The 14,601-nt window shown below is 41.5% G+C and overlaps 1 protein-coding gene across 2 annotated transcripts in view; it reads right to left on the bottom strand.

Moving 5' to 3' along the window:
* The window catches only part of SEC24D (SEC24 homolog D, COPII coat complex component), a 95,482-nt gene extending 88,443 nt beyond the window's left edge, over nucleotides 1–7,039 (bottom strand). The window contains exons 1-2 of one of the 2 annotated variants that reach the window (XM_045514986.2): nucleotides 6,795–7,039; nucleotides 4,475–4,633 (exon numbers count right to left, since the gene is read on the bottom strand). In XM_045514986.2, coding sequence (XP_045370942.2) covers nucleotides 4,475–4,592 — 118 coding nt within the window. In that variant the 5' untranslated portion in view covers nucleotides 4,593–4,633; nucleotides 6,795–7,039. The remainder of the gene's footprint in view (nucleotides 1–4,474; nucleotides 4,634–6,794) is intronic. The other variant, XM_045514985.2, reaches the window with a different exon arrangement.
* Between the last annotated feature and the right edge of the window lie 7,562 nt (nucleotides 7,040–14,601).

The raw sequence follows: 14,601 nt of genomic DNA, 5'->3' as shown, positions 1-14,601 counted from the left end.
GATTAAGATCTAACTATGCTTATGCCAAAAGAAAAATACTTAAATCATAAACTGGCCTTTAATACAGTGGCAGATTTTATAGACTAGCTTACTCAATGCCAATTCCAATTCCCTTCTGGCTTGCCTTTCTGTACGGCCCTGACCTGGAAAGATGGAATCTCCACTCCCTAGACTCCCTGAGAAACCAGGCTGCCATGTGCTCTGACTTCAGCAAAGCAACACACCTTTGGGAGACCCTGGCCAGGGGCACAGACGGTGATTCTGGGGTAGAAAGGCAGTGGCTGCTGATGGAACAGTCCTGTGTGGGGTGTGCACTCTGTGGACTGCAGGGTCCCAAGCCTAGTTCTCTGGCTCTCTAACATTCTCTTAGCTTCCTGATACCCTTTTACAAATCCCTTCCCGCTATGGGTTTCAGCTATCAGCAAAAGAACCCTGACCAAAGCAACACCACAGAAAAGCATATCTTGGATTTAACCCTGGATCTGACAAACTAAAACCAAAATTAAAATCATTTGTGAAAAAAAAAGAAGTTTAAAATAAACACAGTCCCTATTATATGGGCAGAACCGTAAGGACTACCATTCCTGAGACACTGTGCCTGGTGCTGCACCTACAGAAGCCTCACCAGCCCCTCAGCCCCTACCCCTTGTTCCAGAACATCAACAGTCCTTGCCTCTCAGCTTTCAGACCAGTGGTCCTCAACCAAGGGTGATGCAGCCCCTGAAGGGACATCTGGCCCGTCGAGGACTTCTGAGTGCCATGACTACTTGGGGTCGGGGGTCAGGGCAGGAGAGGGAGCACTGGTATCTAATAATGGGTAGAGGCCAAGAACGCTGCTCAGCACCCACAGGGCACAGCACAGGGTCCCACGACAAAGAAAGAGCCAGCCCCAAACGTCAACAGTGCTGAGGATAAGAACCCCTGCTCCAGAAAGCAGCGTGCCCACTCTGATTCCTTCTCCACGCTTTCTTATGTGGCATGGAACTCAAAAACACACACGGGCTTGTGACCCTTCCCAGTTTACGATGCTTCAGGGGCACCCTACTTCCCGTAGAATACAGCCTAAATAAAATCTGAAGCTGCCTCACTTTCCACTTTGGGGGGGCACCCCTCTGCTCACACTCTACACCTCACCCACACTGAACCTCTTGCAGGTCCTCAGAAGTGCCACCTCCCAGCCCCAGCAAGCTGCCTCCCTGGCCAGCTCTCACTCATCTTTCAGGTCCTTCCTTCCAGGAAGATTCACTCCACCTGGAGGTCTTGGTTAGGCGCCCCTGCCATATGCTTCCACCCCACCCTCCACTTTCTTAAGACGGTGCTTCCCCTGCATGGTCGGTGTCAGTTTACTTAATGTGCGTCCTACCAGACATGTACATACGTCATTGTATTCACTGTTGTAGCGCTACAAGCATTTTGCTCACTCAGTAGATCTGTTAAACATGTTAGTACATGGCACTAACGGTGATACGGTACATAAGCAATACAAACATGACTTAGCACGGGCCAGATCTAGGGTAGAATAGTTACTTCAAGGAACCACAACTAGGTTGCTTGTGTCTGTCACAAAAAAACTGACAAAAGGGTCACCAAAAGGAGAGAAAAGAAGGCACATGATGACTGAAGAGTAAGAGATCTAAGGTTATTCAACAGAGAGAAAGAGAGTCTAGGGTAATTTAGCGACAGCCTTAAATAATTAAACAGAAACATCACAATTTACAGGAAGGTGTATTTAGAGAGTCTGATAGCCTGGTATCCATCCGAGAATTGAATAAGGAGAAAGAGGTTTCAATTAAAGCATAAAGGACTGAACCCAATGAAGACGGTATTTTAATAAACACCTGTGTGTTTTGCTGATGAATGCAGCAGCTGGTCACTCACTCAGTCATTGAATGAGGGCCTTCTCTGCTCAGGAACATTTATTACATACAGTGTGGTAAAAGGGAGAGAGGCTGCACGGGTGTTAGAGAAGACTGAAGAAGAGGATTTATAAATAAGCTGGAGGAAGAACAGTGGTCCGAAATCCCTGCAAGCACCACACGTGAGCTGAGTGAAGGAGGAGCGTGAGGGTACACGTAGAGGCACGAATTGGCTTTCTGGTGGCGCCAGGAAGGTCTGAAGCAAAAGAAAGTCAGAATGAGATATGTATGCCCTAAAAGTCCCTCCAGCTCAGGACCAGATGGTTTGGAGAAAGGCAGCACTGGAGAGGGACAACGGTTAAGAGACCATGTTAGTCATCCAGGTGAGAGGTGGATGGCTTGACCAAGAAGAGTGACAAGAGGATAGAAAGAAGGAAGCAGGTGGGAAAGATATTTACAATTACCCCAAAGGATTCAGATTGGAGAAGGTAAAAGAGAGAGTTTTTTTAAACAGTGAAACTTTCTTATTTGGGTAGTTGAGTGAATGATGACTGCTGGGTGAGACACAGAATGCCAGAAAAAAATAGGTTTTATGAAAAAAATAATGAATTATTTTGGACATGATGAGTTTTATGTACCTATTTAAACAGGCGGGCAATTGAAGGCATAGATCTGGAGTGTTGGAGGGACTGGAGAAATAGATCTGAGAGGCTAGCACTTTACATGGAATAACATGGTTAAGGAAAAATCTAAGGAGTGAGAGGAAAAGAGGGGTGAAGATAAAACAAAGAAGGAGAAACAGTACTGCTTAAGGGTCGTGTGGGGGAGCAGGGACTCCTCAGAAGGAGGTGTCCAGAGAGCCATCAAGAAAAATAACAAAAGGATAGTATCATTGAAACCAAAGGAGAAGAGAGTTTTATACAAACAAAAGCAGCAAACAGTGTCAAATTCAAAAGAGGACAGGACAGTTTCTACTGCATCTGGTATTAGGAGACCACCAATGACTCCCGTGGGAGACAGGGAAGGGGAAATGGGGCCCAAGCTAGGGATTGAAGACCACCCTGGGCCATGGAGAGACTGAGTCAAGGATGGAGAGTGAGTGAGTGGAGTGAGTACTTGTTTAGGAAGATGGCTATGATGAGAGGAAGGCAAGATGAATAATACTGAGTGCTATACCTGGGTGTGTATTGGAGTTTATTTGTTTTCTTGAGGGACCTGGGTATGAATCCTAGCTACATCACCAGCTCTGTGACCTTGAATAAGTCGCAGTGTACCAGACATTTGGTTTTCTTAGCTGCAGAATGGGACTAATAATCTACTGCATAGCATTGCTCGAGGATTAAAGAAGATAATAACATGTAAATCTTTTAGGACCTTTTTGATATATGGTAAGCACTCAAAAAAAGAGTAATGTACAGTTATCGTTACACACAAATGCAGAGGGGGAATGAACCAGCAGATAGAAAGAAACTGGAGAAAGAGGGGTTAAATGGTTCCTACAGGATCCGGAGCTATAAATGTTACAGGGATGACTGGTCCTGAACAAGAGGAGGATGCCACCGCATCTGGAGGTCTTTGAAAATTATGGGCAGACTAAGTCATAAGAGTGGCATCCCACAGGAAATTTACAATCTTAGAGCATCTTCTGCAGCAAACTGTGTGGCTGCTACCACCAAGCCTCCCTAGAGGGCCTTCCTAACCCCTCGCTGACCCTGCACTCCATACATGCTGCCCAGTGCAGCCTGGATGCCACACATCTGAGCCCGTCCTGGGGAACCCCAAGAGGCACTCACTGATTTATATATAGCCCATTTCCACCAAGGATTTTAGTTGGATTCCAGAATTTCCAAGAACTGTCTTACACAAATATTTTTAGGGAATTTGGGATCATCAGTACTGAAACAAGCTATGACTAGCCTCACCTCTGACCCTGAAACTTGGTCCCTCAAAGCAGGCCTTTGATAATGGGAGGTGACCTTACTATGTCAACTGCCATCAGAGCAACAGTAGTCCCACTCATCACTCCTTCTTCTACCTCTGCCTCAAAAGCCAAGATTCCGTGCTGGGTACCATAGTTTAAAGCAACCAATATTATTCAATAATGATTTCAAGACAAGGCTATGTTTTTTCTTGTTATAATTATCATTGAATAATCTTTAGTGTAGAAATCTAATGATATTTTTCCAATATCAAAATTGATTTTATGATATGATTGCCAAAACCACTTTGGTGTGTGTACATATATATATATATACACACAAAAATTTAATATCCATATATTTAGTATGTAGTGTGTATATATATATAAAAAATTTGTTTTTTTATTGAGAGCTTACAACAACCTCATGCCACTGATTAATAGCAATAGAAACTCTAACAGTAAAAACAAAACACCAGAAAGTCTCTTTATTTTAATCTATATTTAAAAAACAAATGTGTTGTATTTCATGCCATAACCAAACTGATGAGGTAGACTTTTCCAAACAATCCTATTACCTCAGAACATTACATTGCATATAATGACCATTCAGGTCTCCCAAAGAAGCTCTTTCAGAACACCTTATGTCTCTGAGCTTGAGATTCAATAATCACATTCAAGTCAAAATAATGCACTTTACCTGGTGGAGAACCTGTATGAGATGGGTCTCCATAGTGCCCGTAATTTGGTGGAGAAAGGCCTATTCCAGGCTGGGACTGAGAATAGGGGGGTGTAGCCACATAACCTTGTTGACTCATTATGGAAATATCATTCCAAGGAATAGTTCTATAAAAGAACCCTGCAAAAGAAGAAAAAAATGTCAACAAGAAGGTTTGAGTCACTTAATGCTATTAAAACTACAAACACTGTTAATAAATGTGCATGATGGTTTGAGGAAAGGTACAACTATCAGGTGCATGAGACAGCTTCCTATCATACAACACATAGTATCATTATCTGCTACAAAGGCTCTAACCATAGCTCTGTGGAACTCAGTAACTCACTTCTACAGTCCTAGGCAAATTCCCAGGCACGAAAACATGAATAACAGCTGCCAATTATTTTTTCATTCACAGATTTTTTCATTCACAGTCTCTCATAAGTGCATCTACTATTTTGGTGCCTTTGGTTCCCCCAGCCCTGTTTAAGCACAGATAATCACAATAATCACACGTCATTCAACTGATTGACCAGCAGAACTGCTGTTAGTCTGCAATCAGATGTTTTGACTTGTGTCATTTTAGTGCTATCCTGATTAGTAATTTTAACCAGCCAGTTAGGATAAAGAGAAATCAATAGTCCAACAAATACAGCAGAAGATAAGCTGATAATGGACTGATTTTATGAGTCTTATATTGATGACAACTATATATTGCCTACAACTATTTGAGAGTTGTCAGTGGTTTCTCAGTCAAAGATGAAACTTTCCTTTCTGATTTAAATATCTTACCTCTAAGAAATATATATGCATATATATTTAAGGAACTAAGGGAAAAAGTCAATTTCATGTGTCTAGGCACACACACACAACTCAAAAATACAACAGACTCATCTTGATTCTACTCAGAACCTAAACATCAATTTAAGTTCTCCATTTTTTCCAGGTTTCATAAATAAGAAATATTTCATAGAAATATTCTCAAAAATTTTTATAACAGAAAAAGCTCTGAATCCTGGCTGAAAAAAGTGGGTTTTCACTACTAATCTGCCAATACTTAGCTGTGTGGCATGAAATAAGCTGGTGAAACTCTCTGGGCCTCAGTTCCCTCTTACAAAATGAAGCCTCTAAAAGCCTTTCCAGATATAGAACAACGAGTCTGCAATTTCTCTCCAGTTTTTTCACCCAGCATAGGAATATTCTTCCTTTTGTTATTTTATGATATTACCTTTTAAGGTAAAAGTTCAATGAAACCTGCTAAGATTTGAAATAGATCTATATTCAGGAAAGTACATGCCATCATTTGGTTTCGTTTTCATATAAACTATGCTTCCAAAACTAAAGCAACGAAGTACAAATCTTAAAAGATCACTTTCTTCCTGGAAGCAGAGCTCTGAAGAGAGGAGAAATAGGCCTGCCGGTCCACATTGTTACTGACAACACATTTTCCCTCCTCCCACTTAGCAGAAAGAGACGTGGCAGCCTGAGCTTTGGTCAAGCTCATCCAACCAAGCACACTTAGAAAGTCAGCAGGAACACACCTACGTAGCTGCCTGTTGCTGGGTGACAGAAAGGAAAGGTAGGGATGTTCACTCCAAAGCGCAGGAAGCAGTCGGGTCCCTCTTAACTGGTCCTGGCAGGAATCTGCTTCCTCATGCAACCCAGTGTGCCACGTCAAACTTCCTCACACGGAGCACCAAGTTATAGAAACCTGACTCAGCTTCAAGTGGCAACATGGCAGAAAGCCACCTGGCACGAGCAGGCCTAAGATCAAAATCTGGGGAGCTTCAATCCCAGAACAACCCCCAGTCCACTATCACTCGACCATTCCAGCCACGGTGCACTTCTCACCCACGATCAAGTTCGGATTTGGACAAATCAGTTTCACTATCAGGCTGTCCTGAAGCTTCAAGATACAGTTGCCATCATTACTATGAGTATTTACAACACTCCCTTCCTCCAAGGAAGAGGAAATTAAGTTAATACGGAGACAAGAAAACCGCTGGCCTGTTATTAGAATACTGTGGCTACTGAGGACCCAACCAGGGAGCTCTAGTATCCCTAGACACAAAGATGGGGCGAGGGCGGGTAAAAAATGCCCACGCCCACCCACCCCACCCCCATTATTGAACTGCACCAAAGGGCTAAAGGAGCAAAGGAGGAGGTCGCCTCCGCTGCCCTGCCACAGGTTAGCATCCAACCTCACGCCACCCGCCACCCCAGGCCGGGCACCTCACCCAACTCCAGCTGTGCCTGGGGAGGGGGTCCCGCCTGAGCTCAACTAGGCTGAGCAAGGCGTTACCTGGTCGACTCCCACTTGCCGCCGGGCTTCAGAGACCCCGAGCTCTGCTCCCAGTGCCGGTTGCTCCCGTGACCCAGCTCCCGCAGCGGCCGCTGCTCCCGCGCCTTTCCTGCGGCGGGTGTCCCCACAGGCTGTTCTCTTTCGCGGAGTTACAGCTGGGCTGGGAACTGCCACGTCAAACACTCTCCCGGCTGCGCGCCCCCGGAGCCCCGGCTCCGACCAGCGGCCGCGCTCCCGCCGGCGCACGCGCACAGACGCCGACAGGGCGGGGGCGGGGCCTGCGGCGGGGCCGGCCACCCAGCGCCGGCCGCCTATTGGCCGCCCGTCCTCCCGTTTTTCTCTTTTCTCCCTTTCCTGTCCGTGTTGTTTGTTCGTTTCCGTCCAACAAGTTAAAGATTTTAACGCTGTTGCTAAATCAGAGCAGCATTTTCACTATGGAGCCCCACAGGAAGGAGGGAGTTCGTATTGAGGGTTCATTCATTCTTTCATTCAACAGGTGGCAAATTCAGCTATTCATTCATTACATATTACTTAAGTAACTAGGCTACTTCAGATACTGCACCGCCAATATAGGAGGGTATACGCTTCCGGATCTCGAAGAGATTTCAGTCTAAGGGCGAATCTGGCACGTGTACACGGACAATATGATGACGCACTCGTGCGATGCACTACAGAGGAAGGAACGCCCACGGCAGCGGACTACGCGGCACAAAAAGAGGAGGAAAAGATGCCCCAGCTGAAAAGTATGGGGAAAGGTGTCTTCAGTGAAACTGGGATTGCCAGAATTCTGTGTATTCCTTCAATGAAGGTCTACATATTCATTGTGAAATAGGATGGCTGATCCCACCCCAAAATAGGGATTGCTACGCGCATTAGCTCACTGTGCTATGAGAAACAGCTGAGAAAAACGGCAACCTATGTAAGGCCTGGAACTTGACCTCTCTATCTAGCCTTAAAAATCAGGACCATCTGGCTGCTTTCTCACAACCTCCCACTGCTACATAGAAAAGCCTTCAGTTAACCTGAGGTTTCGTATAGCTACCACTTCGCTCAAACTTAGGAAAGTAAAACCAAATCAGTGTTTTGTTTTCAAAATATACTTTCTTCTGGGCTACAAGAAGGTAAAAGCTACTTGACAAATTCCTTTACTGATGAAATGCATTAGTAAAAACTTACATGGGAATGATGCTTCTGCTGAAATGCTCCATGGGTTTTGCAGGCATTTTATGTTGTTCCAGCCCAGTGAAGACAAATGGTCCCTTTCCCCATTTTCCTTTTAGAGGATGTTAAGCTGTGATGTCCTGCCTATGTCCAGCTTTGATACCGGTCAGTTTTGAAAATCCACAATGAAAATTTTGTTTTAAGTTTGTTTCTATATTCTAAATATGATGGAAATGTTTGATGGTATTTAAGAAGCTTTGGCCTGTGTTGAAGCAGTACAACTTGTAAAAGCAATTTAAAAAAAAAAGTCTTTGTATCACAGCTATGTCACAGTGTAGGAGAGAGTAGAGTCCCTTGGAAATAGGAACACCATATGATGACTTGGTTGGCTTGTGGCCCCTGTAAGACCACTAAATTTGAATTTGTACATTTGTTCTCTCCCTTGCTCAGTAGCATCAGAACAAACAACTAGTGGTTTCAGTTCTAAGACAGTTTGGAATGCCTAAATGCTTAAAGCTGTAAGGGATTTTACAGAGACGGATATTCAGTTTAGCATTCAGTGAGGACTAAATTCAACTCAGTCATTTTATGGATTAATAAACTGAGGTTCAGGAAATGAAAATGACTTACTAATCTTAGAGTCAGTTGGAAGTCATGCCTTCTGATTATAATTCTAAAGTTCTTTTCGCCTCGTATTTTTTTCTTTCTGATTTGCTATTCTCTGTTAACTGGTTCTGTCTTTTTCTCATTACTACTTTATATTCAAGCTTTCAAATAACTAAAATATTAATTGACCACACATTTCCACCAGTGATTGGAGTTACTAATCACAAATTTCTTTTTCTTTTGACCTGGACTTCTGGTTCCAGTCCTGCTTCCCTTCTCATGGCCCCAAGTGCCCATCCCTTAGGTGATTAACTTCTTATCTTATTTCTGTGGTTGAGTCATTGGCCTTCACTAGACCTGAGGGTCAGCCCGGATTCACAGCCTTCCTGCATCTTACCTGAGCTGTTTCCACCTCAGATCCGCCTCTGAGGTTCCATATGTAATTAATTTGATCACCCTGGTAACTAATTGAGAAAAAGTGAGGTCACGTGGAATGTCTATGTGCTAGGGTTCTGTGTTCTAACTTTAAAAGAAAAAGAAAGAAGAGAGTCAACTCTGCAAATGACTACATAGAAAGAGAAGGAATTTCCTCGCAATATTCAGGGTTCTGTCTAATAGGTGGCCTTTGTAACGTCAGAACTATGATACTCTAAGCATTTACATAACTTAAGAAGTTTGGAGATTTCTGATTCCAAAACTACAGTTTGAAGAAGCTATATATTTAAAAAACTGAAATGGCCAAGACCTGGACTATGTTAAATACTGGAATCACAATAAATTAGGCCAAGTTAAAGGGGGCTAGGAGAAAAGATACATGGTAAGCTAAGTTGAGTAGCAACCAGTAACAGTAACAGTAGAGTTCAAGTGTTTATCAAGGCCCAACACCCAGGTGTTTCTGGAATTACTTCAAAAAAAAAAAAACAGCTTTACAGCTTTATTGAGATGTAATTAACAATCGCCCATTTAAAATATACAGTCCAGTGGCTTTTAGGATGTGCAGAGTTGTATACCCATCACCACAATCAATTTTAGAACACTTTGATCCCTCTCCAATAAATCCCATCCATTAGCAGTCACTCCCCTTTCCCCCTACCTTCCCATTCCACAGCCCTAGGAAACCACTGACCTACTTTCTATCTATAGGTCTACCTATTCTGGACATTTCATATAAATGGAATCATACAACATGTGGTCCTTTGTGACAATCATTTCACAAGTTCATTCATGTTGTAGTAGGTATCAGTACGTCTCTCCTTTTTATTGCCAAATAATATTCCATTGTATGGATATAGCACATTTCCTTTATCCATTCATCATCTGATGGACATTTAGGTTGCTTCCTTTCCTCTTCCAGCTATTATGAATAATGCTGCCATGAACATTCCTATAAAAGTTTTTGTTTGGATATATGTTTTCATTTCTCTTGGGAACTTGAAAAACATAATGTACTTAAAAAAAATAAACTCAGACAATCTGGCCCCAAAGGCTGTGCTCTCAGCAACTATGCAATGTTGTTATTCTGTATGAGATTTTATTTTTAAAGTAAAACATGCAATCTCACCCCCTTAAAAAACCAAGCTAATTAAAATTGAAGTCTGCTGAGAATGACAATACTTCAGTTTAAAAAAAAAAGGAGAAGAAAAAGAAATAGAACAAAATTAAACATAGAGTTACCATATGACCCAGCACTTTGACTCCTAGGTAGAATTACTTTTTGAATATCTCGGTATCTTGCTCTGAGTGAACTTCATCACTTATGGCTTTGGCCACAGAGTGGGTAGTGTGACATTACACTGCCAAACCAGTTGACTCAGGTTTGAATGGTAACACTGTCACTCACTGCTAGCTATGTGAGTTTTATTCATACAAAAATTATTTATTAAGCATCCACTATAAGCTGGATGCTGTACTAAGTGCCACAGATGTGATACTGCATTGGCTGTGAATAGTTCACGTAATAGTATAGGGATGGGCAAAATACAAAACCTGTTTTGTTTTGTTTTTGTAGCAAGCTAAGAATGATTTTTACACTTGTCTGTTTCTGTAGCAAGCTGAGAGTGACTTTTACATTTTTATTGGTTGAAAAAATCAAAAGAAGAATAATATTTTGTGACCCATGGAAATTATATGAAATTCACATTTCAATGCCCATAAATAAAGTTTTATTGGAACACAGCCATGCTTTTCATTAACGTACTCTGTGGTTGCTTTTGCACTACAATAGCAGAGTTGTGTAGTTGTGACAGAGTCCACAAGGCCCACAAAACCTGAAATATAGACTACCTGGCCCTTTACAGAAAAAGCTTACCAACCCCTGATCTGGTGGACCTACAGTTATGGTTCAGTGGATTAGCATTCTGTGAAGAGACACAAGTTGCCATAGGAAAATGTAGGAAGAGACACTTAACCCAGACTTGGAAAGTAAAAGATATCTCCTGGTAGAGGGAGTGTGTTCCCTGTGTAAACCTCAATATCCTCATCTGCACAGATTAGAGTGATAATAACACTAACTTCAAAGACTGTTGTGGGGATTAAATGAGATAATTCAGGCAAAGCACTTAGTACAGTGTTTGGCACATAAGTACTCAATAATGTTGTTCTTACAGTCCCATCATCATAATCATCATTATTAATAGCATATTTGTGACAATTGAACATACGTATATAAAGTCTAAAGATGAAATCTCAGGGAAACCTACAACGGTGCAGTTTCTAAGCTTACTAACCTTGTCTTATTTGTTGTAAATGTGAGATATACATTCTTTTCATTGTGATCATGAACATGAAAGGATATAAAATAAATGAAGTGCTATGGAATAAAGGAAAACAGAGCAGGGAAAGGAGGATTGGGAATGCCCAGCTGGTGGTGAGCAGCATTAAATGGGGTAATTAAACAATTATAGTATTACATGGGGTAGAGTAGGGCTCCGTGGGCCCAGGAGGTGAGCCACTCAAATCTCTCTTCAAGATAACCTGCTCTAAGGAATTGAAGGGGCTGTCAGCCTTCAACTGTTATGCCTTCAGGCTTACTGCAGCATTCATCCCAAAGCAAACACTCTCAGAAGTTCCAAGCCAATGACCAAGCAATGGTGGGAATACTAAAGTCATAGTATTTCTGCCCAACATGGGAGTCCTCTAGTAAGAAATCTTTCCTCTGGGGCTCCCATTGCCCTGATTGAGACTTTCTCAGAGCCGCAATCTGAGGCTCATCCTATCCAATCCTCCCACTTCCTCCACCTCTTTTCACAGGTGTTGGATCTTCATGGCACCTAAATCTTTCTCTCCTGCTCCTGTTCCCTCTGTCTTCTGTTGTTCACACTTGTTTCCCTCAATAACTCTCTTGTATGTCTAATTCGACATTGATGTCTGCTTTCCAGGGGACCTGAATGCACAGAGCATCACAGAGAAGGCAAGATCCGAACAAAGCCTTGAAGGAGATCATGGAGTCAAATATGCAGATCACCTGGGGGCAGGGCATTCCAGGCAGAAAGGAGTGCACCCCCCTCCAAAGTCCCCATGTTAAAAAGGAGGGTGCATGGCATGCTCCAGGGGGAGAAGGAGGCCAGCAAGGCTGAAGCAGAGACAATGAGGGGAAAGTTATAGGAGAGGAGAGCCAAGAGGTAAAGAGGGGAAGCAGCTGGCATAGCATCCTTTAGGCCATTTAAAGAGTTTGGGTTTCATTCTGTTTTTTCAAAGGGGTCACTTCAGATTTTGAACTGAGGAATGACATGATCTGACTCAATTTTCATATATTTTTTATATGGGAGACAACATTTCATCATAAAGAATCTGAGATTCAGAAAACGTTTATTTTACAGAGTCTCAGTGAGATTTTAGGCCTCAGAAATTTATCCTTCAATCATCTGGTTTCACGTAAGTTTTCTTGATGGTGGCTCAGGTTTAAGGAGAAACAACAAATGTAGCTTTATGACCTACTATAAAAGTAGGAGGCAGACTGAGTTGTGACAGCTGCATGGCCATAGTTCTGTATTCATAGCTCACCCCTTACTCATGCCATGTTCCTGTTGACTTTAAAGATTTTCCAGTTGATGAATGATATCTGACTCAGAGTTTTTATCACACTGATTTTCTTGATCTAAGTAAAGAAGGCAGGAGAATAGGCACTTAAGAGGTAAATGAAACCCCATTTTATGTAACCAAAGGCTTATAAGAAAGGTACTCTCACCTTCATAATATTGAAAGCTTATTATATGATATTCTGTATTTCCCTTCTTGTATTAAGATTGAATCAAGAAATAAAAAGCACCTGATTAGTCACTAAAATAGTTGGGAAGAATTAGAAATGGTACTAACAACCTAACTGAAGTCAGTGTTGGAATATATGATCATTAACAAGAAGAAATTATTTTCCTTTGATTCCTTCCTCAAATCCATTTACTTGGTTACCTAGAAAAATAATGCAATTTTATATTGCTAATTATAAATTAAAATATCATATATTTAGATTTTGGAATATTACGTTTGTGGCAGAGACTGCTTATTTTTACAGAATCCTATCCATTCTTCTGAGTTTTAGCTGGTGTGTGATTGCTCCACCAAAGACTGCAGCTGCAGTCTTCCTTACAACTGGTTGTCATTTTGTGACTCACTGACTAGAGTGGAAATTATGTGCACATGTTTTTTGTGTCATCTTTAGAATTTTCATCCTGATTCTCTCAGCTTCCCGCAGGCTGAGATGTAGACATGGTAGTGGTTAAGCAAAATTAATCATCTAGGCGAGGACAATCCTTTAGGGTTGATGGCAAGAAATAAGATGAAATGATCTCTGGCTCCTGGATATCTCCATGAACCAGAACCATCTGTTCACCTTGAACTCCATGTGTACCTCTGAGCTGTTACATGAAAGAAAAATAAACTCTTGTTTAAGCCACTGATTTTGGGTGGAGTAGGGACATCTTCCAACAAATAATCGTATTTCTTAAATTAGTATATCAAAAAATTAAATAATACTTGTAAATTGTACTAGTCAGAGTAAATATACCATAAACTAACAAATAAACAGATCAGCATATATACTAGAATAACAAGGAAACTATGGATAAGAGCAAATTAATCACATAAGAGAAAATGTGTACACAGTTTCATGATCCTATTGTTTTAATTAAAATCATACCCTGATGGATAAGGATGGAGTTTTCTTTTGAAGGGAACTGATGTTTCTATCGTTAATCAAAATAGATAGTGTTTTATTGGCCAAGAACTACTGTGACTTTTAGGCCTGAGGAAGGAGAGGGTTCCCTTTCCCCTTCCCCCTAGATCTAAGAGTTCAGTGATATTTAGAGATACAGAGAAGCCTGCCACAATTCCAGGGTAACAGTTCTGGAGAGCTCATCCTGTTCACCAAGGTCCTGTGTTGGTGGCAGCAGTGAGAGCAGGAACCTGTTTCCCCTGGAGCACCCTGCAGCCTCCTAGGAGCACTTCTGAGTCCCACTGATCTCCACAAACAAGAGTCGAGAGCAATTGTTTAGAGGTGGGGAGGGCAGGGTTTTCTTGGTTTAGATTTGATGAATTGGAAGCCTTAATATTATTAAAAAGCCCTTTCTTCCCAAAGTCATCTATAGATTTTATGCAACCCCAATCAAAATACAGCAAGATGTTTTTTGAGAAAATGACTAGCTATTCAAAAATTCATATGGAAATATCAAAGACCTATATTAATCAAAACAACTTTGAAAAAGAACAAAGTTGGGGGCCTTATACCATCTGACTTTAAGATGTATTATAAAGGTACAATAATCAGATCAGTATGGTTTAGCATCAAAATAGACAAAAACATTAAGAAAACAGTTAGAGATTCCAGATACATATGTGTATATATATACATTATATATGTGTGTGTATATATATGTATTAGACATTAACAAAAACATTAAGGAGACAGTAGAGATTCCATATATATATATATATAGAGAGAGAGAGAGAGAGAGACAGAACAGACTTTTCTTGTCTTTTCAACAAATGGTATGGGAACAATTTGATATCCACATGCAAAAAAATTAACTTCAATCTGTACCTCCTA

This window comes from Camelus bactrianus, chromosome 2 (genome assembly GCF_048773025.1).
Source record: "Camelus bactrianus isolate YW-2024 breed Bactrian camel chromosome 2, ASM4877302v1, whole genome shotgun sequence".
Taxonomy (NCBI): Eukaryota; Metazoa; Chordata; class Mammalia; order Artiodactyla; family Camelidae; genus Camelus; species Camelus bactrianus.
Note: the sequence above shows the minus strand (reverse complement) of the source record. Positions and strands in the feature narration are given on the sequence as shown.